This window comes from Sphaerodactylus townsendi, linkage group LG02, assembly GCF_021028975.2.
Source record: "Sphaerodactylus townsendi isolate TG3544 linkage group LG02, MPM_Stown_v2.3, whole genome shotgun sequence".
Classification (NCBI taxonomy): domain Eukaryota; kingdom Metazoa; phylum Chordata; class Lepidosauria; order Squamata; family Sphaerodactylidae; genus Sphaerodactylus; species Sphaerodactylus townsendi.
In genome coordinates this window covers 66,203,154-66,225,742 of record NC_059426.1, presented here as the reverse complement: position 1 = coordinate 66,225,742, position 22,589 = coordinate 66,203,154, and the positions used below count along the sequence as shown (strand labels likewise).

At 44.1% G+C, this 22,589-nt stretch overlaps 2 protein-coding genes across 4 annotated transcripts in view; one reads left to right on the top strand and one right to left on the bottom strand.

The window, feature by feature from the left end:
• LOC125426815 (glycine N-acyltransferase-like protein 3) lies at positions 1 to 13,601 on the top strand. Its single transcript, XM_048485585.1, has 6 exons — positions 1 to 95; positions 314 to 451; positions 1,504 to 1,611; positions 8,555 to 8,681; positions 11,069 to 11,189; positions 12,880 to 13,601. Exons 2-6 carry the CDS (start codon positions 374 to 376, stop codon positions 13,298 to 13,300), a joined length of 855 nt encoding a protein of 284 aa, XP_048341542.1. The 5' UTR covers positions 1 to 95; positions 314 to 373; the 3' UTR covers positions 13,301 to 13,601.
• A 3,237-nt stretch (positions 13,602 to 16,838) lies between these two features.
• The window catches only part of LOC125425853 (sterol 26-hydroxylase, mitochondrial-like), a 37,255-nt gene continuing 31,504 nt past the window's right edge, over positions 16,839 to 22,589 (bottom strand). For 2 of the 3 annotated variants that reach the window (XR_007243463.1, XR_007243462.1), the window contains exon 11: positions 16,839 to 17,919. The gene's annotated coding sequence lies outside the window, so the exon portion shown is untranslated. Of the gene's footprint in view, positions 17,920 to 22,385; positions 22,482 to 22,589 lie in introns of those variants that run through there. The other variant, XM_048483574.1, reaches the window with a different exon arrangement.

Genomic DNA, 22,589 nt, shown 5'->3' with positions numbered 1-22,589 from the left:
CCAGGCCAGACCAGGCAACGACTGAGTGGGTACATATTGCTGCTTTGATCATTCCTTATCTATTCTTCTTATCGGGAAGATTCAGCCAACCACAGGTGAGCCACTAATGGTGTGATGGGTGATGGTGGCCCAGAACAGAGTGATCTTGACTATCTTGAGCACTGATCCAGAAGGGGAGTAATTGCTACTTTTGGGAACACAGGCACTACCCACATACATCTGTATGTTAGCACAAGGTTTCGAAAAGTATTTTTTCACCACGAGGCAGAAGCTTTGGGGATGATGATAAGCAGTCTCTCTCCCTCTCTCACAGGTGCTTGCCGCCCTTCCTGCTTCTGTTGGTTCCAACCCACCAGCCTCCGCCTCCTGAGCGATGCTGATCCTATCCTGCCCTTCCAAGTTGCAACTGCTAGAGGGGATTTTGAGGAAGAGCCTTCCTCAGACCCTTTCGGTAAAACCATCATCATCTCTCGCTGTTTGACAGTTAGCTCCGGCCAAAAGAGATGCAGACCCTGCTCTTTGGGTCGTGAGAGAGGAGCATGAGCTGGATTCCTGACAACATCTCATTCGTATATTTGCTATACTCCACTCAATGGTATCTGATGGCATTCTGATACATTACTTTTTTCAGGTGTACACATCTACACATTTTAGTGGGCAAAACATGTACTTAAAATGTGTGCATCAGAAAGGTATACTCATCAGAGAATTAGGGTTGGCTACGGATTCCTTCCCCTCATCCAGATCATTTATAAAAATACTGAAAAGTACTGGACACACAACTGAGCCCTGTGGCACCCACTAGACACCTCCATACAATCAAATGAAATGCCACTGACTTCTCAAGAGCTCGCTTTGATACCTTCCCATCAGTTAATCTGATGGGACGATTTCAAAAAATTCCTTTGCACAGGAAAACTTGGGTTTGTGGTTCAGGGGAGGTGGACTCAGTGTCACACATTCTATTGCACTGTAAGCTTCATAATAGTGAAAGGGAGCTTTTAATTCAACAATTGCGAATTCTTCATGTACACTCATTTATAGCCAATTCCGATTCCAATTTTGTAAGAATCTTATTAGAAGATAGTGTTCCCTCTATATCACAGAAGGTGGCCAAATTTGTACGCTGGCATACAATAACCGAAGATTATTATTAAGATAGAGAACAGAATTGTATGATGAAACTTGTATTAATAGCTTAAATTAATTATATCTAATGTATTGACCTCATGCCTTGAATCTCTGCACAATTGGAATATTATGTATCTTTACATATTTGGATTCTGGTTTTAATGGCTGGCTGAAAGGCCGTAATAATACATTCTAAATGCCATTGACAATTACTCTTTGGGTTCAGTTCTCCAATCCTAACTGCCTACCTATCCTAGAGTCCTGCTCACAGTCCTCTGCTTTATTCAGCAGAGCATTATGGGGAAATACTAAACTTGGAGTCCCTCCTCAATGTGCCCTTCAGTACCAACTGTCACCTATGATTCTTCACAGGTCCATGGAGCAGTAATGCACATAAACCGTGGGAACCCAGCTGGGCATGAGGTCCTGGTGGATTCATGGCCAAATTTCAAGGCTGTCCTCACCCGGCCACACAGAGAGGTAATAGCCTTCAGAGTTTCGGTGCAACATACTACAGGGGACTCCAGCAAAGAATGGGATACTGAATGGTTTTCACAATGAAACCAGGCTCAAATGGTGAAGTGTTGTTAGCTATTGTTCCTGTGAAGAGAACAACAGCAGTTTCTTAGCATTCAGAAATGTCACAGGTGAACTATCATGAAACCAAGCCTGGGAGAGCCACGCTTGTTTCAGTAAAATCCTTTGGGTCTTTTTCTCCAATAACTCCAACCAGCTGAGTTCTCAAAGATTTATTGTAAAAGTTCAAAGCAAAGAAATAAAACATAAATGCAGTTAGAGATTGCTCAGCTGAATACAGTCTTATTTGGAAGTTCTTTGTCCCCATTCCGGGAACCCATGGTCCAGAGATTCTTCTCTGACCACTTCTCAAGATGGAATCCAAAATCCTTTGTTTTCCCCCTCTCAGGAAAACTCTGTTCAGGCCACGAGGTAACTTAGGCCTTTGAAGTTGCATCCTGGCACTTTTACATAGCCCTCCAGGAAATCAAAAGGCAAGGATGGTTTTCACAGTCATGTGTGATTTCCTTTTGCTGTAGCGATAGCGTTATTCCATGACATGCCCCTTTTTGAGATGGAGTCTGTAAACTCCATGTTCACATACTTCAGCTTCCTAATAATACTGGTTGCATAATATCACATGTTTCTAGCTAATACATAGTTCAGTTAACTATTTTCCATCACATGCCCCCTTTTTGAGAGGGAATATGTAGTCTAATGGCTACATATTTCATCTATCCATATAGAAAAGATTACATGTGTTACTTCCACATCAGTCATTTCTAATACAAAGATCTGCTAACTACAATTCCTTTCATGTATAACATAATCCTTATGATAGCATAACAATACAGAATGAAGAAAATCATGTTAATACAAAACATAATTTCAGACTAATACATACTTTCAGACTAATAAGCAATGCAATACCCTTGAGCATTGAACTACAGTACTCATGCTCCTTTCAACCATAGTCAGATACCTTCTTCTCTGGAGAAAACACAGTAGTATCTCTCCATTTTGAAGTTTTCTTCCTGGTTACTCCATGATGCAACATATGTCCCTAGCTACACTTTGCTTCAATGTGTGAGGCATTACCTCAATAGGTAAATTCCCTCCTGTGTCACTGTAATGTGAAATCAAGTCATTGTAACCTAGCTTGCTGCAGCACACACCTTTTCCTTCAGCCAGTATTTCTGCCACCTGAGCCTGCTGCTCTGGTGTGATACCTTTAGCACTTTGCATATCAAACCAAACAATTTCATCCTCAAAGTTTGATTTCAAAAAGACTTTATCTCCATCCCCCTTAACTTGAAGAGGAATGCTGCTGCTTTTGACAGTTACAGGATCTGCCACGTCAATATAGACTGCTTTGACTGGTTGCATAATTACAGTTGTATCACCTTGTGGAAAATCCACCTTCTCACACAACTTTTCATCCTCCACCCCCCTTTCCAAATCAACATTTTCTTGGGGCCTAGTGAAAACATTTATTTGTGCATTTCTAAAGAGTAAGTCAGTACCAATTATGAAATCCTTATTACCTTTCTCATGGGTCAAAACACGAATTTTCCCATTAAACTGATTAAAACTTACATGTAATTCAACAACATCAATTAATCTTACACCAGCTTCAAAAGATGAAATGTACATCTGTCCACTTCTCATGCTGTCATCCAAAAGTTCCTGTTCCTGGGGGATGATCTCCTTCCCACCCACCTTCTGGTGCTGGATGACCGCTATGGAGCTCATTCCGGGTGACTTCCAAGCCGTTTCCAAAGATATCTTCTGTTCCCTCTGGCGATTTGCTCTCTCTCCTCTTTCTGAAAGAATGCTGGTAGCTTCTGAAGAGGATTTCATTCCAGGCTTTGCTTGCATCTGAATGGAACAGTCTCCCAGCTGGAGGCTTTTCGTTCCCTCTCTTGAGACTTTGATCCCCTCCAGCTTCGAATTTTGGAAGTTGTTTTCTCTGCTGTGCTGTCAAAAGATTCCAAATAGCCTATAGATACAGCATAAAGCTTCTTAGGCGCTCCTGCCAGCCACTTGAGAAAGCCCTCTGGGCGCCACGCTCAAAACCTGAGCCCTGGCCCCTTGGCTTCTCCCTGACGGATCCTGGCACATCTTCTCTCAAAGCACTCATGCTGTCAGCATCAGACTCTCTGGTTACCATCTCAACCTGCACGCAGCCTTCTCCTCCCAAAATGCTCACACTGGAATCACGAAAGCAAGCCTGCTGCAAAGCCACGAAGGTGTTTACCCTGGAGTATTGAAGACCACAAAAGCTGCCACCATATGATGAAAGCAAGCCTGGGAGAGCCATGCTTGTTTCAGTAAAATCCTTTGGGTCCTTTTCTCCAATAACTCCAACCAGCTGAGTTCTCAAAGATTTATTGTAAAAGTTCAAAGCAAAGAAATAAAACATAAATGCAGTTAGAGATTGCTCAGCTGAATACAGTCTTATTTGGAAGTTCTTTGTCCCCATTCTGGGAACCCATGGTCCAGAGATTCTTCTCTGACCACTTCTCAAGATGGAATCAAAAATCCTTTGTTTTCCCCCTCTCAGGAGAACTCTGTTCAGGCCGCAAGGTAACTTAGGCCTTTGAAGTTGCATCCTGGCACTTTTGCAAAGCCCTCCAGGAAATCAAAAGGCAAGGATGCTTTTCACAGTCATGTGTGATTTCCTTTTGCTGTAGCGATAGCATCGTTCCATTACATGAACCTTTCCCCATCCCCTTACCCACAAGTTAGGAAAACTTTCATCTCTTAAATGCATGAGAATCTTGCCAGGAACAGGTTGGTAGCCCAGGAAGAACTAGAGTTACCTTACAGGTGTGCAACCTCTTATCCTAAATGTACGTGTATGTTCAATATGATTCTTGGTCTCTCAAGTGTAGGCAGAATAAATGGTTTCGTCTTCTATGCTTTTGAATGAAAGCAAAGCAAATCCCAAAAGCCACCCAGGCAGCATATTGTGGTTCCCTTTGCAACCCCCAATGGCACCTGATATTACATCAGTGGCTACCACCCCTAAAAGGAGAAGGAGCTGGTGACAGTCCCAGACCATTTAGGGCTTTAAAGGCTTATACCAAAACCTTGAACCTGATCTGGTACTCCACCTGCAGCTGGCAGAAAACTGGCTGGATTTGAGCACACCATGGAATCCCCCTAAGGATGCGGGCAACTGCATGTTGTTCTGGAGCAGTTTCAAAGGCAGCCCTGCATAGAATGAGTTGCAATAGTCCAGTCTGTGTGGATAATGCTTCCATGTACAGACGCTCTGCTTTTGAGTGGTGTGACGGGACACCCCTCCCCCTTCAGCCTTCTATACCACCAAGGCAGGGAAACCACTCACTCTTATTTTTCTCACCTTTGCTCTTCAGAGACTGAGGTACTTCAGAAATAAAGTAGCATTTGTTTGAAAGCACTTTCCTTCATACACCAGAAGTCAAAGGATGTCCACTGTCTTGTATTTTCCTTTTCCATGGGCACTTCCCAGAGGCGTATGCAGGGCCAAATGGTGCCTGGAGGCAAAAACCCCTCCAGGTGTCTCCCCACACAGAGCACCACTTACTCATGAGTAAGCACTGCTTAATTGCAAGTCGGGCTACAGCCCCTCTTCCCATCTCAGCAGCTGGGGTACCAGTTTCTCTGGCGTACTGGCTGCTGGGCTGCTGGGAGAGAAGGGGAGGTGACGGCAGCCCCTCTTCCCAGCCCAGCAGCCGGCTGCAGTCTGCGCCCAGCTCAGATCCCGGCAGCCGCCCCCTCCCCACCCATGGGGCCTCTGATGAAGGTGAGGAGGGCAAGCCCAGCTGCAGCTTGTGCCGGGATCGAAGCCTGCCAGGTTCCAAGCCCAGATCAGGCTGCTGTCGCCCCCTCCCCTCTCCCTTGGCTTAGCAGCAGGAACACACGGGAGCAGGGCCAATGGGCCTTCATCTTCCCTGTCTTAGCCCTGGGATGACATGGGCGAGGCCAAGGGAGGGCAAAGTCTGACAAGGCTCCATGCTCATCAGACTTCCACCTCCCTTGCCCGACTCTCTGGTCACATGGGGAGGGTGATTTTGCGCCCCCATGTGACCAGAATGGTCCCCCTTGTCCTCTGGCACTTCCCCTCATAAAGGCACAAATAAAACAAATACTTGAGGCCAATGTTAACGTAACCAGAACTACAGTTTTATTAAACAGTCAGGAGATGGTAAAGGTAGGAATATTAACTTGGAGATGGATTTGGATGAGGCACATAAGACAAGAGGCAAAAGGAATGTGACCATTATTCCCAAGAGAGTTTGGCACAAAGACTTATAGTTTTAGGTTTCTTTAGCACAGCACTTAAGATTACTTGCCCTTAGCTCTTAAGATGGTATATCAACGATTGGATGACATTGACTACCAAAATGATAATGCCTCATTTCCTGCTCTGTATAGACCATTGAAATCTGGTAGTGGTACAGTAATGGCCCCCTACATTCAACATATTACCATAGCCAAATACCGATGGGCCTTTTCTAGAGCACGGTTTGACGCATTTCCATCATCTATGCTTATAGGCAGATTTGGGAAAACCCCTTGGCATTTGAGGAAATGTGTTTGTAATTCTGGGGACGTTGATTCTATGATACATATCTTGTTACACTGCATGCTGCATAAGGCAGAAAGAGAGCTCTTTATTTTACCTCTGCTTGTGCAACACAGCTTGATAATTGCAAAGGATTCTGACCAAGAGATTAGGAAAATGCTGTTGGAAGACAAGGATGCAACCATCTCCCAGCAGGTAGCAAAGTTCTGTGCATTGGCGTATAAAAAACGCAAGGGCCTACTTAATCAGGGATGAGCTGAAAGCCAAACATTCAGGTAAATGGTTAGCTGTAATAATTGTTGTAATTTGCTGTTGTGGATGTGTGCTGTTGTTTTGTTTTGTCTTTGCTGGCCTTTGGCCGCATTAAACTATCTAATTGAAAGATTACTTATATTAGTTTAGCTTAGATGTTTCAAAGATGCTTCACAGTTTGTGCAGTTCCTTTGCTTAGATGTTCTGGCTAATAGTTACCCACATACAGGGTCCTAATATAGGCTAGGTACATTCACACAGTACCCTCACAGAGCACTCCCAGTTCACACTGGAACACTTCTCTCCTTAGAAGATATTTCTAATCTAGTTTATAAAGGCTCTTTAGCTAGCCTATTATTAAACTCTTACCACCAGTATATGTTGCCTGTGTATTTGATTGCTTTCACCCCACACACAGGTGATAACAATAGTTCATGTCACATACTTTGACAGAACTATCCCCTCAGAGATATTTAGTTTTTACTCAGTTAAGACAGACAGATCTTAACAGCATGAAGGATTCAGACCAAAAGCCTCTCAGCTTGTTGTAACAAGGAGTTTAACTTCCTCTCTCTGCATCATGTAGTTTCTAGCCCAAGCGGAGTGCAGGAGGCCACAGCAAATCAGGTGGCTCCCCTGCTCCTAGGCCTTTCTGCTGTACTCTGAAGGTAAACTATATTTTACTTTAACAGAACTGCTCTTTTTAAAAAATGCACATTTCTGCTGCAGTCTGTCACAAGTGGCAATCACCTGGAGGTGGGGGTGGAACTAGTATACTCATGGCCATTCTCCATGTTCATGCATTCAGTTTGCACATGGAGGGGTTGTGTGTGCAGGGCTTCTGTTTCTTCTCTAGCCCAAGCGTGCCAGTGTCCTATCCATGCAGAGAGAGAAGGGGTCTTTCCGCCTTCTCTCCCACACCATTTTATTGAGCTGAAATGCCTGCAAGGCACACCATGGAGGCGTATGTGAGGATGCATGTGTACTGATTGCAGCATGTGAAGCAAGAAAAACAGAGTCCCTGCAGCCATTTCAACTTGGGAAAACTGCATAGAAGGGAAGACTAAAATCCTTCCTCTCCTTACACTACACATAAGCGAATCTGGCTCTGGCACAATTGGCAATGTTAGTTCCCCAATAGCATGCATGACTCATCTCAAATATCTCTTCTATTTTGACTCCCTAGCTGTTAGTTCCATTGACACTCAACTCTAATGCACATTTGAAAGTCAGGTTTTCCTCAGTTAAAAGCTTCTTTTGTATATTTTCATTGTACATTTTAAATATAAATCTGTCTATTAATGCATCATCAAGCCCTTCCGTGAAGTCACAATGCTCCGAAATATTTTTTTAAATTTATAATTCTGCTGCAAATGAAACACACACACACACACACACACACACACACACACACACACACACACACCGATTCACACTCAGGCTGGGATTTCTTGTGAAATCTAACCCTTTGTGTTGTAATAATTGATGCTGTTGATAAATGCTGCTTAACAATTTGCAATATTTCTTTAAAGAACTGGGATATAAAACTTTCATAGGGCATTTCCCCACTCTCCTCAATTCCCCCTATGCTGCGTGCTGCTCTCAGCGCGTGGCATCCCTGGCGCGCACCTGGGCGTCCCCATGACCCCGCATCATCAAAAGGCGCCATTTGCAAGAGAGCCAGGGATGCCGCGCGCTGAGGGGGCGCGACAGTGGCAGTGTCGGGGCGGCTGCGCTGTTGCCGCCCCTGTTGTGGGGAGTGCCTGGGGACCCCGCGCTACTTGAGGAGAGTAGCGCGGGGCTTAAGGTAAGTGGGGAAAGGCCCATAGTTCCTAGAAAGGGAAGGGAGAGACATGTCATTTCTGAATGCTTTGTGGTATATGAGACCAATTGCATGTACCATACAACACATTACCAACCTGGATCATAATGTTTAGACTAAGTCCACAGCTGTTCTATCCTGTTCGGATGATGAAAATATTGAGAATTCATTGTGGTCTCAATAGCAATAGTTGGTTAGTCTGGGAAAGCACAGAAAGATTATTGTTTCCATCACTTTCAAATGCCATGTCATTCTTTTAGGTTGCCAAAGATGACTCCAATTTGTTCATCAACATGTATGCTGCATTTTATCATGATCTTGATGCGTATCGGACACTGTTGCAGGACTCAGATGCTATCAACTGGGCCCAAACATTCTATATCCTTGGTAACAGAAAACTTCCTATAAATAAAGGGTACAGGGATAGGAAGACCCAACAGCAGTATTCTTATCTCATGCCTTCCCTAATATCCAACCCTTGGCTTTTTAGGATACCCCATTACCAATGTTCTAGCTGTCTGTGTTGGTTCATAAGGGAAAAAAATCCAAAACCAACACTAATCTTTTATTTGGGAGATCCAAATTATCACAAAATGCTGACTACACTGTAAGGAGTTGTAACTTCCAAGTTAAAAAGAACAAACCCTATCCAAGTCTAAACATGGCTCCTGTCCCAATTAGAAAAGGTGTGGGGAGAAAAGGAGAGGGAAATATAAAGGAGGGAAAGAAGAGATGTCTTTTCAAGAACTTGCAAAGAAAAAGAAATATGGATATTGGTGGCAGTGAGATGTAAAGTCAGTGTGTTATAATGGTTCCAAAGTTGCACTAGGATCAGGTATACTCAGTTACTTTGCCATGGAAACTTGCTGGGTGATCTTGAGCCAATCATAAATTTTCAGCCTAACCTATTTCACAGGGTTGTTGTGAGGATAAAATAGAGGAGGGAAGAATTATGAAAGCTTCTTTGCATCCCCACTGGAGAGAATGATAGGACATAAATGAGTCAAGCTAGGTAAGAATGTGAGAATAAACCAGACTTTCAAGCTGAAAGAGACAAAAATACATTTTAGTGATTTTAGGAAAATGGAAATGATAAATGGCACCCATTTATTTAATTGATTCAAAATAACCTCTCTTTTTTGCATATTAATGGAATTTCATTGATCAAAAACCACTTGCCAAAGTTCCCTCTCAGCAGCATACACTAGTTCCTTTCATTTTTTCCCCCACACTGTGGTATTTCAGTACCTGGTGATGGGAAGACATTCCTAAGTTATTCCACAAACGGTGACCAGACCAAACTTCATAAAGCAAATCATTTTCTGTTTGTTCAGCCAAAAGGAGATCACCAAGTTCTTTGAATGGCTTAGCACTGTTGTCCCTTATTGCTCCATGCAGTTTTGATGATTCTTCACTGCAAATTTGACAGCGATGTGCCCTCTTTATGATCCTTCTTACTCACTATGTGCAGATACTTTAGTCAAATAGGAGAAAGCCATTCCTAAAGGTCCAAACCTACTGGATTATCCATGTTAGGAAACTTGAGTTGAGAAGTTGTCTCTTTAACACCTCACCTGCCAAGAGCCAGGTCTTCTGCAGCATGTTTTTTCAGGCACCATCAATTTCCTGCAGTGCTTTCTTGAGAGAAAATGAAGGTCTTCATGTGAGCCACAACAACCACATAAAGCACAGAGCACCAGCTCTGCTGTAAGACACCTGTGACCACTATTTAGAAGTACCGGTACTGTCTTACAAGATTCAGATTGTCCTTAGGCAAGGAAATGTGAAGTTCCAGAGGTATGGTAGGACAATGTCCAAACTAACAATAGCTGCAAGGACGTAGGTAAGGAGGGGGGTGTTCTCAGGTTCAACCCCCCCATTACATGCCTGAAGCTCCACCCCCCCCCCCCATTTGTGGAATTTTTATTTTTTAGTGTTTTTTTGTTTTTGGCCTGCAGGGGGTGCAGTCTGTAGGCTAGCAGCACCAAAATTTCAGGGTATCTTTAGGAGACTTTCCTGATGATACCACCCAGGTTTGGTGAGGTTTGGTTCAGGGGGTCCAAAGTTATGGACTCCCAAAGGGGGTGCCCATCCCCCATTGTTTCCAATGGGAGCTAATAGGAGATGGGGGCTACACCTTTTGAGGGTCCATAACTTTGGACCCCCTCAACCAAACTTCACTAAACCAAGAAGGTATCATCAGAATAGTCTTCTTCTGATGCCATCCAGGTTTGGTAAAGTTTGGTTCAGGGGGTCCAAAGTTATGCTTGTCTGTAGTAGAATATTTTGTTCATCTTAAGCAGAATTACACACCTGTCTAACTCTATTGATGTCAATAGACTTGATAGTGAAAAGCCCGATCAAGTCACAGATGACTAATTGTGACTGCACACTTTTTCAAGGTGAGAGATAAGAAGAGGCGGTTTGCCATTGCCTGCCTTTGTGTAATGACTCGGTATTGCTTGTTGGCTTCCCATCCAAGTACTAACACAAGTGAACCATGGCTGTCTTCCAAGATCTGATAAGACTGGTCTAGCCTGGGCCATATAGACTGAAATGATTGGGCTCAGAAGAGGGTAAGCCCTGCTTGGCAAAGTGATGCTAACTTACTGATGGGCAGCCATGGAAGGTAGAGGGAGCTATTGTTTTTAAGCTGCTCAGCCAGTTAAAGGACAATTAATCTTTATGAAAGTATCTTGAATATGCACATTTAACGTTGAGCCCGGTATACACACCCTTCGGTCTGTGCCTGGCTATTTTACTGCTCTTTATAGGGCACCAGGACGGGATACTTGAGGCTTCCCAAGACGCTGCCGCCACCAAGCAAGTGGAGTTCTCACCATCTTCCTACTTTACTTACTTGAACCCGGACCCAAACAAAATGCGCACACGTCAGTAAGTGTCCATCTTGTCCTCTCTCCCATTGGTTGTCATGCAACTGCAGCACTACATAACTTTTGGGAACTCAAAACGTTGTAGGCAAGACAGTCATGATTAAAACTGACATTTCCCCTTGGTCTGCATTTGACAGCCAAGGACTTCATCAAATTAACCCACTCCCCTTCTTTAGCAGACTCTCCCTACACTGGGAGCACTTTCAGACCTTATGATACCAGTTCATGTTTCTTTCACACACAGACCCTTTTGTTTTTCTTTTGGTTTCGTTCGATATGATAATATTTTAGATTTTTTTGCATATTTAGAATTTTTTGAGTCTATAGAATCCTTACTTTGCATGTGGGTAACAAGCTTTTGTTGCTGTCTTTTGTGAGCATGTGCGTGTTTTTGCTTTCATCATCCGCACTGGGGCCCACCAGGTTATTATTAGATATAGCGATTTTTTTCAGTGATTTCTCTCTCAATTATTGCTAACACTTTTATACCCCAAAACAAAGGGGGGGATGGGTGGATGGAGCCAGCGCCAGCAAATGCACTGGCAGAATGGGCAAACTAGGAGTCGGGAAGGCACCACAGACCTCAGCAGTGCCCAACCCGGAAGGGAGACTGGTGTTGGTGTCCAGAAGGATGCCGGCATGATTAGTATTGGAATCCAAAAAGGATGCCAGCGTCGCTTGGGAAGTTCTGGGAGTGCTCCTGGGGGTGGAGCCAAAAGTGGGGTTCCACCCAGGGTTTTGTTGCCAAAAATTTGGTGTTCAGGGCCTTGGAGTTACGCCACCCAAAAAGGTGGCTCAGGCCCTTTCTGCACGGGCGGGCGAGTGGGGGTGTACCAGCATACTTGCAGTCGGTGCACCCACTGGGGCCGTTCACACGCCGTTCTGCAAACAGCCCCAGTGCCCCAGCAGCCTGCATGGCCGCCTTCACACAGGACCCGCCGCTTCCTCCCCCTTACCTCCTCTCGGCTGCTGTTACTGTACAGAAGCCAGGGGACACGCCCTCGTGGCCATGGCAACGCCTCCAGGGACGGGGGCCAGGAGGCATGTCCCCTGGCCTCTGTATAGTGATGGCAGCCGAGAGGAGGTAAGAGAGAGAAAAAAGTGGGGCAGGGAAAATGCCATTCGCTCCGCACCGGGTGGAAGACGCTGCTTTCCAAAAACACACACTCAGGGAGTGTGTTTTGAAAGCACAGTTTTTGTGCCGTTTTGGGGGGGGGGGTGAGCAAGGTGCTGCTGTGCTGCGGCGGCTATGCGAACACTACCCGGGACAGTGTTTTTACCATCCCCAGGGTGCTGTTTTCTGCCCATGCACAAACAGCCATAACTTCATTTAGTCCAGTGGAGGGCTTTCCAACTGTGAGGGTTTTTGTTTTGTTTTTACTGTCTCCCTGCACTGCTGGAAAGCCTCTAGAGATGGCACAGTGGCGCAGCAGCAGCACTGTCCCTGGCTGTCTTGGGCTTTGGATGGGGTGTAAGAATGTTCACAGATGCAGAATACCTCTAATTACCACATGTGGGGAAAACTGACAGAAGATGGCCTTCACCATCATGTCTGTTGGTGAAGTTCTGAAGTGTAACAGCCTATGCTAGACTAAATGAACTTTTCATCTGATCCTCAAAATTGACATTATTATATTCACTTTGCATTAACAGGTCTTTTGTTGTTGTTTTTTACCTCTCTTTTCTTCCAGGCTAGATCCCAGCCTGAGACTTTCCACTTTGGATAGCTCCCATGTAGACCTGCTGAATGAAAAATGGCCCTACGGGGGTAGTGAACAGAGTCGTAGGTACCTGGCCACTTTGGTGCGTTCCTTCCCCAACAGATGCATCCTAGATGGCAATGGACTCCTGATCAGCTGGGGCCTTTTTGATCCTTTTGGTGCATTGGCACATGGCTATACCCTTCCAGAATATCGTGGTCATGGCTACATGACTGCAGTCTCTAAAGTACTTTCCATGCATGTCCATGCATCTGGCTATCCTGTATATGGCAATGTTGCCCTTGATAATGTGCACATGCAGAACATAAATGAACGTTGGGGCTCTCAGAGATTATCCCCATTGTGTCATTTTATTTACCATGCTCCTAAGACCGCCACTATAAACATATAAACTTCCTTCAGTCTCAGCAAAACTTGTGAGACCTTTGGAGATAGTAAATATCACTGTATTGCCAATGTGGCTGAACTTCAAGATAGGATATAGTATTGTGTCAACCAAGCTATTCACATTTTTCCCCAGCTGTTATTCTTTATACTCACTTTCTGTGAAGTATCACTCTTACTCTCTACTCACTAGACCAGTGGTGGCGAACCTATGGCATGGGTGCCAGAGGTGGCACTCAGAGCCCTCTCTGTTGGCACGCCCAAACAGAGTCGCCCCACCCCACACCCCACACACACATCTAGGCTGGCCTGGGCCGCTGGGCTCGATTAGTAGCATTAAACCTAAGACCTTGTTTTGGGGAAGCAGTGTGGGTAAACCTGTTAAGCGCTGTTAAACCCCACTGATTTTCATGCAAAGAGCTACAGCGCGATCCTTTACCTGGGAGTAAGCTCAGTTGCTGGCAATGGGGCTGGCTTCTGAGTAAACCCTGCTAGGGTCGTGATTCACCCGTTGGAAGAGTTACATGATTGCTTCAAAGCAAAGCCACTGACTACCACCAAGCTTACTCTTGAGTAACGCATGCCTCGGAGCCAACCGTTTTTTCTAAACTAAAACCTCAGTATTCAGGTTAAATTGCTGTGTTGGCATTTTGCGATAAATAAGTGGGTCTTGGGTTGCAATTTGGGCACTCGGTCTCGAAAAGGTTTGCCATCACTGCACTAGACCTTCCTGAATCCCTCTTACGTATTTTAACCATTTTGTTGAGGTACATTACATGTCATATCCATAGATCAGGACAGTGATCTGATAATATAATAAAATAATTTTCTTTGGCATGTTTTATTGTCCAAAGTTATATGTCTGTTCTCTTAACAGTAGCTACACTGAAAGGCAGTGCTGTCTACCAGGCTAAGCAGTCAGAACACGTTGTTACATCTGTTATGTATGATTTTTGCACATTATATTAGACTTGTTTGTGTGAATGGGGTCTGGATAACCTGGACCTCGTATCATACTGGGGTGAACTTCTACAGATCTCCTGTTACTAATATTCCAACCCCGTAGCATGTCTCAGAGATCCTCTGTCCAACTTGTAGAAGATGTTATATACCATGTTGAATAAGAATATCCATTGTTTGTAACCTAATTCCTCAATAGGCCTCTCATAGATGATACAGAAAACGTTGGTGTTTTCCATGAGAACTTGTTGGTCATTGGCAGACTCTGAGTCTCTCCAAGGTGTTCTAGAGGGAACCTCGTCCTTTTTCACAAGGTCTTGTGGCCCTTTAACAAACTTTGAGTCTCTCCGAGGTACTCTGGAAAAGCCCCGACAGTCTCCAATGCTCCCCGAAGCTTCCCAAGGCTCTGCAGGGTCCCAATATGCCACGGAAGTCCTTGTGCCCATCATTTCCACTTTCACAGGGTTACCCAACAACAATGGCACAGTGCTGGTACAACAAGCTGGAAGTACCTAAGGCTCAAAGTTGGAACTATTGATCTTGGAGTCTATTTGGACACTTTTCAGCATAGCTGCAAAGCATACCAGCCCAATCAATTTCTGGGACTCCTTCCCAGTCACTGGGGACTTCATTGAAATTTGTGGCTCCCCAATGTGGTCAGAGACTCAGATCCCCCGTCAACCAGCACCCCAAATCCCTTCCTTCCCTGTGATGATATTCCGTGGCCTTACACCCCAGCTTACAGGGTTTAAGGCCTGTCTGTTGGCCCAAACGAACAGCCTGTAGTTCTCATTCATCCCAACTAACTTGGCCTCCCACTGTTCCAGCTCTGGTAAGCATGTAAAGTCTGTAAGGTCTGTATTTTTTGTTAAATCTCCCAAACTGCTATAATCCTTAGTCCAGGTTCACTCTTGTCTTATTGTTTGGACAGTTTAAAAATAGCAGTTGTGCAGTAATATACATCCAGGTTAATAGAAATAAACTGAACTCAAACTAAAGAATCCAAGAAGTTCATCCATTACAACTAGCTCCAACTAATAGTGAGGTTGTTGAGGGTTTTTTTTTCCTCCAGTGATTCCTCATTTTGTCTGGAAATAACTAAGGAACCAAATATTTTATCATCTCAATTACTTATAATTATATAAATTATATATAATTTCCTTTTATAGATAAGAACTCAGGTTAGACATTATGAGCAGTTTCCTCATAGACTCTTTGAATTTTTTTCCCCTCAGCAGTCCCCCTGCACTTCCAAAGATCTGCTGCTGAGGGTAGAAAACCCTCCAAAACAATATGCAAAATTAAAGCTATGTGGAAACTCACCATATGTATTTTATTGGATCGTTCAAAGATAACAGAGATCTACTTTCAGTAACTCAGGCTTTGTTAGGACTAACTGGTAGCAAGCCAAACTCCTTCTTTAGTACTCTGGCCAGGAGCTGCAATTCCAATTCCTTACTGACTAGTCTTTGTTGTAGCTCCCTCTATTGGCCAGGATAACTCACTATTCTAACAATGTGGTAGCTCTAATGGAGAGGCTGTGGTCAAACTCTATAGCTGGTGAGCGTTAAAAGCACTTCCCATACTATCTGAAGTAACAGAAATTCCCTCCTTAATCCTTTGCTCTTATGAACCTCCTCCTCAGCAGTAAAAATTTGTTTGGGATTCTGAACAGCAACCCAGAAAAAAAAAAAGCTCAGTTCTGGTGATGTTTAGCACAAATCCTGTGTATGTCCTTGTACTTTTGCATAATTTCCTTGAATCAATAAGAACGCAGGTCAGACATTATGAGCTGGATCTGCATTTCCTCATAGACTGTTTGATGTCTTCATCCAGCAGCCCCCCTGTATCTCCAAAGGCTGAGGGTAAAGGAACCTTCCCAAACAATATGCAAAACAATACAGCTGGATATATGTATCAAGAGGGATGGAACTAACCATGAAGTTTTAAAAAACCCTTTGAAAACAATAACTGTCCATTCCTTCTTTTGCTGCAGCCCCTCATGTTGCATTTCATTTAACGCTGCAAGGTTCCTGACCTTCAGTACAGTGTTTTTGAAAAATGCAGGCCACAGCTGAGGGGAAACAGTATAAAAATCATTTCTGGACATTCTTTCTATTCATGGAAACCTTTGGATCCAACCCAATAGTTATGCCTTTTTTTCCCTGTGTGTTGTAAGAGTCACATACTGTGGGAAGAAGCACTTTCAGCTCTCCAGGCCATAAGGACAAGCTTCTCTTTTTGAAGTTAATGAATAGTTCCAATGCGAGCAGCATGTATTCTGTCAATGGTTCTATGAAAGCAATGCTTCTTGCAATGATTAGCTCTGAGCCCAAGAAGCAGAACAAGCAGTGAGCCCTCATTCTCCCACACTGCGTGGGGAGTACTTTTCTTGCATGCGATAACCTGTTCAAGGCAGGGAATGCTGAAATAACAAGCAACAATGAGTGGAAGAAGATCTCCATTTGAATATAAAGAACCCAAGAAGAAATGAATTTACCACATCATTTGGAACCATAAGAGCTTAAGAAATGGAAAGAACCCCTGATCAATCCCAAAAGAATAATATGCGACACACAACAGTATTTGTTAACTTTGTTTAATAGTTCAACATTAAATAGCTCTGACTGCTCAGGGTGGGATTTTGTGTCCCCCTCCACCACACCACCCCCAGTGTTTGTTCCAGTCAGGCTATTAAAAAACTGGCATATTTATCAATTTGTTTAATGATTTGCTTTCCCCTCTTAGGCTATTCTTGAAAGTTGAAACGCTACTCTAGACAAAGGGGTTGGGAGCATGACAAAGTTTCTTTGTAACTGGCAGAGGGGCTGGTCATTCCAAACACCCCAGCTTCTCCTAGAGATTGGAGGAACAAGTTGCTCTTACACTTGGTCACAATAGATCATTCATAGGATTCAAAATTATAAAGCAAGTTATATATTCCCCACAAAGAGATGAACTAGTAAAAGAATCTAGTGGGACAACTTTGCCTGAGTTTCTTCAATACTGTAACGTTTGTGGACAACTGCCCAAAAATATTGTGCACTGGGCCGCTAGTGATTAATATATTTTTCTTCTCAGGCTCGTGTTTTGTGACCCAAAGCCTGGCGAGGAGGACAGGATCATGGTAGACTGTGACACCCAAAAAATCATTCTGTGATTCTTAATTAACTCTCATTGTGATCTGAAGAGAAGCAGAGGAGGCAGAAAGCACAAGATGACTACTTGTAGCCGACTTGCTTGTGGTTTAATTTTATCTGATTAGATAGGAACACCTCCTCTGAGAGGCTCATAAATGTGCAAATGAAACTAATTTTGGAAAGTTCATAACATCCAGTCCAATTCCCATCTTTAGGGAAATTCCACTCTGGAACATTCTGCTCCTTCCCCCAGAGCCTTCCCAGTTATAAAGTGGGTTCAAAAAAAGCCCCCCATGTAGATGTGGCAAACTCCAGAAACAATGGCTATGCCTTTGCTGCGACTCTACTTCATTGTAACCTCCTTGGTGAGTATATTGCTCAAAGAAATGAAAGTATGGTGGTCGAGGTGAAAGAAGTTCTGATTAGAAGTCAAATGCATAAGAAGATTGATGGCCCTTCTTCCTTTGGCGATAAAACAAAAAGGGATTTTAGGTAATGCCACTGCTGCTGATGGAAGCATCGACCTCTGCATTGATATAACAAACAGAAGGGTAAGCCATGATCAGAGAACCCAGAAAAGTGCAGCAAGTGGATAGGCAGTGACATACAGTGTCAATGTTAAAATAGAGAAATGAAATTTGAGAATCAGGAATAATCTGTGGGGATGTACCCACAAGGCCAAGAATTCTAGGTTCGTTGCATGCAGGTGATCATTTTTTCTCTGCTGCTGTGATATGGTTTCCTTGAACCATATCCAATAACTTGGAGTTGCCATTCCTGACATTGATAAGAGAACTGCACCAAGTTTTTCATTGGAGCCATCCACCTATAAAATAAAAGATAATAACGTATTTGGGTATGCCATTACTGGAGGCCATGTTAAGTGGTCAAGCCACTGTGAGACTATGGTATAGGTGGTGGGATTCAAATAATTTAACAACTGGTTCTGGCGGTGGGATTCAAATAATTTAACAACTGGTTGCTTACAAGCACCATTTTAACAACCAGTTCTGCCGAAGTGGTGCAAACCTGCTGAATCCCACCACTGGATGGGGTATAAATTGCAGAAATAAAACAAATAAAACAAATAATAAATAAGTAGTTCATTTAATGAGCTCTGGTGGTTTTTAGCCCAAGTTATTGGTTGTGTAGAAGCTAGGTATCCAGAAATCCCCTTTCCCCCTAGCCATTGGTTTCCTCCTCTGGATTGATCTGTAAGATTTAGTTGTGATAGATCCTGGGCAAGAGTCCAGTAGGTCATACAAGGGTTTTGTTATGTTTGGAATATACTTTTAATAATAAGGAAGGAACTCTAGTGATTTATGAAGTTTTCCAAGTCTTTGGAGCTAGTTCTGCCAGAGTGAAAACTGCCAAAGTGTCAACTGATCCACTCTGTAACTCTCTGCAGACACCACCATTCCTAATTAATTTACTTCTCTTTAAAGAGAGTATACTTGAAAGCTTCAACCATACTTCTGTAGATTTTGTAACACCTTCCTCACCTTCTCCATGTGTTCTTCAAAGGTGCCACTGTAAATTAGAATGTCATACGAGTAGGAAATGCTCTGTTCTAATGCCAGGGTTCTTCAAGCAAGTTGTTAGGTTTTGAGTCAGAAACTATTTGAAATAGTTTTAATTTTTGAATATCCCCAAGGGTTTCTGACCTAATCTGATGGCGACTTCCTGACAGTGTCTTGCCCCTTAACACAGTACCATGCTGTGAGGCATGCTGACTGGGATATTTACTAGACAGGGTTGATCCCCTTGGTAGTTGGGTCAGAATTTCTTCAATATGAAGGTCTTTGGGCCACAAAGCATGTGGATATCATTCAAATATAATTCTCAAACTTCCCATGTGAAGCCAGGGGTGGACCCTACACCTCACATTGATAGTCTTTCCCCTTGGAACCAGAGCGTCCCCTTTTCCAACCTTAAGTTCACATACATGACCAAGATTGTTGACTTTGATCATGTTCACAAAGGTCTGCATTTTCTCTGTGTCAAGGTATGGTAATATGACTTTCATTTTATTAATAAGGTGGGATTCAGATGTTTCACAATCTTAACCAGTACAATAGCAGCTATTTTCTTAATTACACTTTAGCCAGTTATCACATTTTCCATTTTGTATGAGCTAATAAGAATAGGGACAATCAAAACCTCATCATCTGGTGACAAACTGGTCCTTGATTCTCCCTTTAGGAGGTACTGATGGCTCATTTGCTGCTTTTTATTTCAGTTTTTTATGTATCTGTAACAGTTTTTCTAACTTTCTCAGGATACTCCTGGGAGGTTGTTTTCCACCCTGCATACTTGTGCATGTGTATCCCACAAAGCTGACATTTTGACTTGATTTAAGAAGCACTAGGTAATACATTTCTTTCCCATCAAGTTACCATTCTGGGATTTTGCTCAGGAGCAGAGGTGTACCGGAGGTAAATGGCACCGGGAGACAAATTTTCTCCAGGCACCACCACCCCTGCTGCCTGGGGGCGGGACTCTGCCCCCTTGCTCCTGCCCCACCCTTGCCTGGGGGTTGGGCCCTGCCCCCCCAGCTGGCAATTGGCAGTCCCTTATGCCCTCCCCTCCAGGGAGGCCAGAAGAGACTGTGGTCCCCGGCCTTGGAGAGCTGCTTTTATAAGCACTGAGGCTGGGGGGTGGGGTTCAGGGTTGGGGCCACACACCCTTGGGGCATGGCCATCCTCCCCAAGCCCCACTCCACTCAGTGTTTATAAAAGCAGCTCTCCGAAGTTGGGGGCTGCAGTCTCTTTTGGCCTGCCCAGAGGGGAGGGCAGAAGGGACTGCTGGCTGCCGGCTGGGAGCCCAGCTGGCAGGGGGGCACGGAGGGGGGGCAGAGCTGGGGTGGAGGGGGGCAGAGCTGGACACCCTTGACCCTGCCCATGTCCATGTTGATGATGACATGGGTGGGGTCAAGGGAGCTCGGAGATGACGGCAGCAGAAAGTTCTGCCGCCTCGTCGTCTTCGAGTGCCCTCAACCCCACCCATGTATCATCAACATGGGCAGGGTCAAGGGCGCCTGGCTCCATCCCCCCCACTGCTGTTTTCCTGGTCATGTGGGGGACCGATTTTGCACCCCCCATGTGACCAGAACAGTGGTGCCCGGGGACAAGGGCCTTGTCCCTAGGCAAATACGCCACTGCTCAGGAGTGTGATGACAGATATAAGTAGTCATCACTTCATTCAGCCCTATGTTAGTTGGCTCGTCTCTACTCTGATTAGATACTTTCAGTATGTGTTGTCTCTGACTGTGGGGTCATGATGTTTGGTTGACCTTTGGAGTGACCATCTGTCATCTCCCACCTGAACTCTTTCTTGCAACCACCTTGATGTATGGCACCATGACTGGTAGTGTTCCTTGCTTCCACATAAGAAAAAATTATTACAAGGGAGAACCACCATACTGAATGGTTAAAGTGTCAGACTAGATCACTAGGATATGGAAAATCTAGGTTGAAATCCCACTTTCACCCTGGAAACTTGATGGATCACCTTGGGTCACTCACACAACCTCAGCCTAACCTACCTTACAGGGTTTTTGTGAGGATAAAATGGAGGAGGGAAGAAACAAAATAAGCAGCTTTGGGTTTCCATTGGGGAGAACAGTGAGATAAAGTAAATAACAGCCCAATCCAGAGCCTGGTGGCAACAAGCCACAGCACCACTTTGGCTCTGCCACGCAACCTCCAGGAGGGCTTCTAGGCAGCACGGGGAGGCTCAAAATAAAACAAAACTGAAGGGTTTGAAAATATATTCAAAGAGATTCTTAAGTAGCAGAGATGCGCGGTGGCAAATAAAGATATGCAGGGATGCTGAATTGCTTTCATATAAAAATATAATGTACTAGTTTAGGGAAGGGTTATATGGAGATAAAACAATAACAAGGTATTCTGCTCTGTTATATATTTACAGTAGAAGACTACATCTTTGCAGGTAATTTGCTAACTTGCCTCGTGGCTTTTGAACAAGTGTGCTATACTCTCAAACAAAGAAATAGAGTTAACTTTATAACCTCAGGCTATGTGACAATTAGCTTGTAACCAAGGTCTGATTGATTAACCAATAGCTAATCAATAGAGTAGGTCATAAAACAGTGATCTCAGCAACTGGTTTACATAAAAGACAGTTTACCCTTTAGTAGCTGGATTGTGACAGACACTTGCAAATACCAACAAAAACAAAACAAAAAGCATGGCCTAAGCCCAAGCCCCGAGTGCTCATGTTTCAGTGGCCAAAGACAGGAAGGAAGCTGACTAAGATATCATATCATATATCTTTTACTTGATAACAGGATCTCAAGATGTACCTTAATTTTGTTAAGCTGAGATCCCTTTCCCCCTCCAAATAGCTCCTTAGACTGAGTTCAGGAGAAATTACCTTGATGACAGCTTCTATGATCAGTGCCTCGTTTTTAGTCCCTTTTCAATCTGATAGGACAGGCTGCTAAAGTTCAGCTTTTCTCTTTGCTGAGGATTACCTGTCTGCCCTCATTTCTTGAAAAATTTCCTCTGGGTTGATTTCACAGCCAGTAGCAGCTTCCTCTCCACCAACATTTCAATGTCTCTTTCATTTTTTCCCTAAATTCAAGTAGTTTTATTTTCTCAGTATATCGCTTCTGAAGTGCTGTCTCCTTGGTTTCAGCACTGAACTCTGCATTCTGGTCTTTCAGTTTCAGCAATATAGAAAGCCCCTCATCCTCTTAGATCTGGTCCATTCAGATACATGCTTGATCAAGGCAAACTGACTCTCAGGGTGTTTCCGCACAGCGCATTGCCAGCGGAGCTCGACTTGTGTCCGACTCGGGTTGTCTGCACTGGCACAGTTTTTGACGCAAATCCGACTCTCCTTCGACTCGCCTAAGCCGGGTCTTCTCGATCCAATCTGCCTCAGCAAGCCAAAGCTTCCTCAACAGTTCCTCTTGAAGGTGATATAGAAATCTTTCCACCTTCATAAGTAGACTTTCAAATTCATGGTGAGCCATGGTGGCTTCACTCCTTCACAAAACCACTTATTTCCCTCAGGTGTTCCTGCTGTTTTCTCTGTAGATTCTTTGTAGATTCAAGGCCGTTTCTGCATGGGCCAAAAACAGAGCCCTAGGGACGGTAAAAACACTGTCCCTGGGATGCTGTTCGCACAGCTGCCGCTGCTGCAGCACAGTAGCGTCGTGCTCTCCCCCCC

Bases quoted from the DNA above. Each gene is read 5' to 3' on its own strand.
- LOC125426815 (XM_048485585.1), top strand. From the start codon at position 374: ATGCTGATCCTATCCTGCCCTTCCAAGTTGCAACTGCTAGAGGGGATT. The intron at 1,612-8,554 runs GTAATAGCCTTC...TCATTCTTTTAG, and splicing joins TCACCCGGCCACACAGAGAG to GTTGCCAAAGATGACTCCAA. The intron at 8,682-11,068 runs GTAACAGAAAAC...TGCTCTTTATAG, and splicing joins CCAAACATTCTATATCCTTG to GGCACCAGGACGGGATACTT.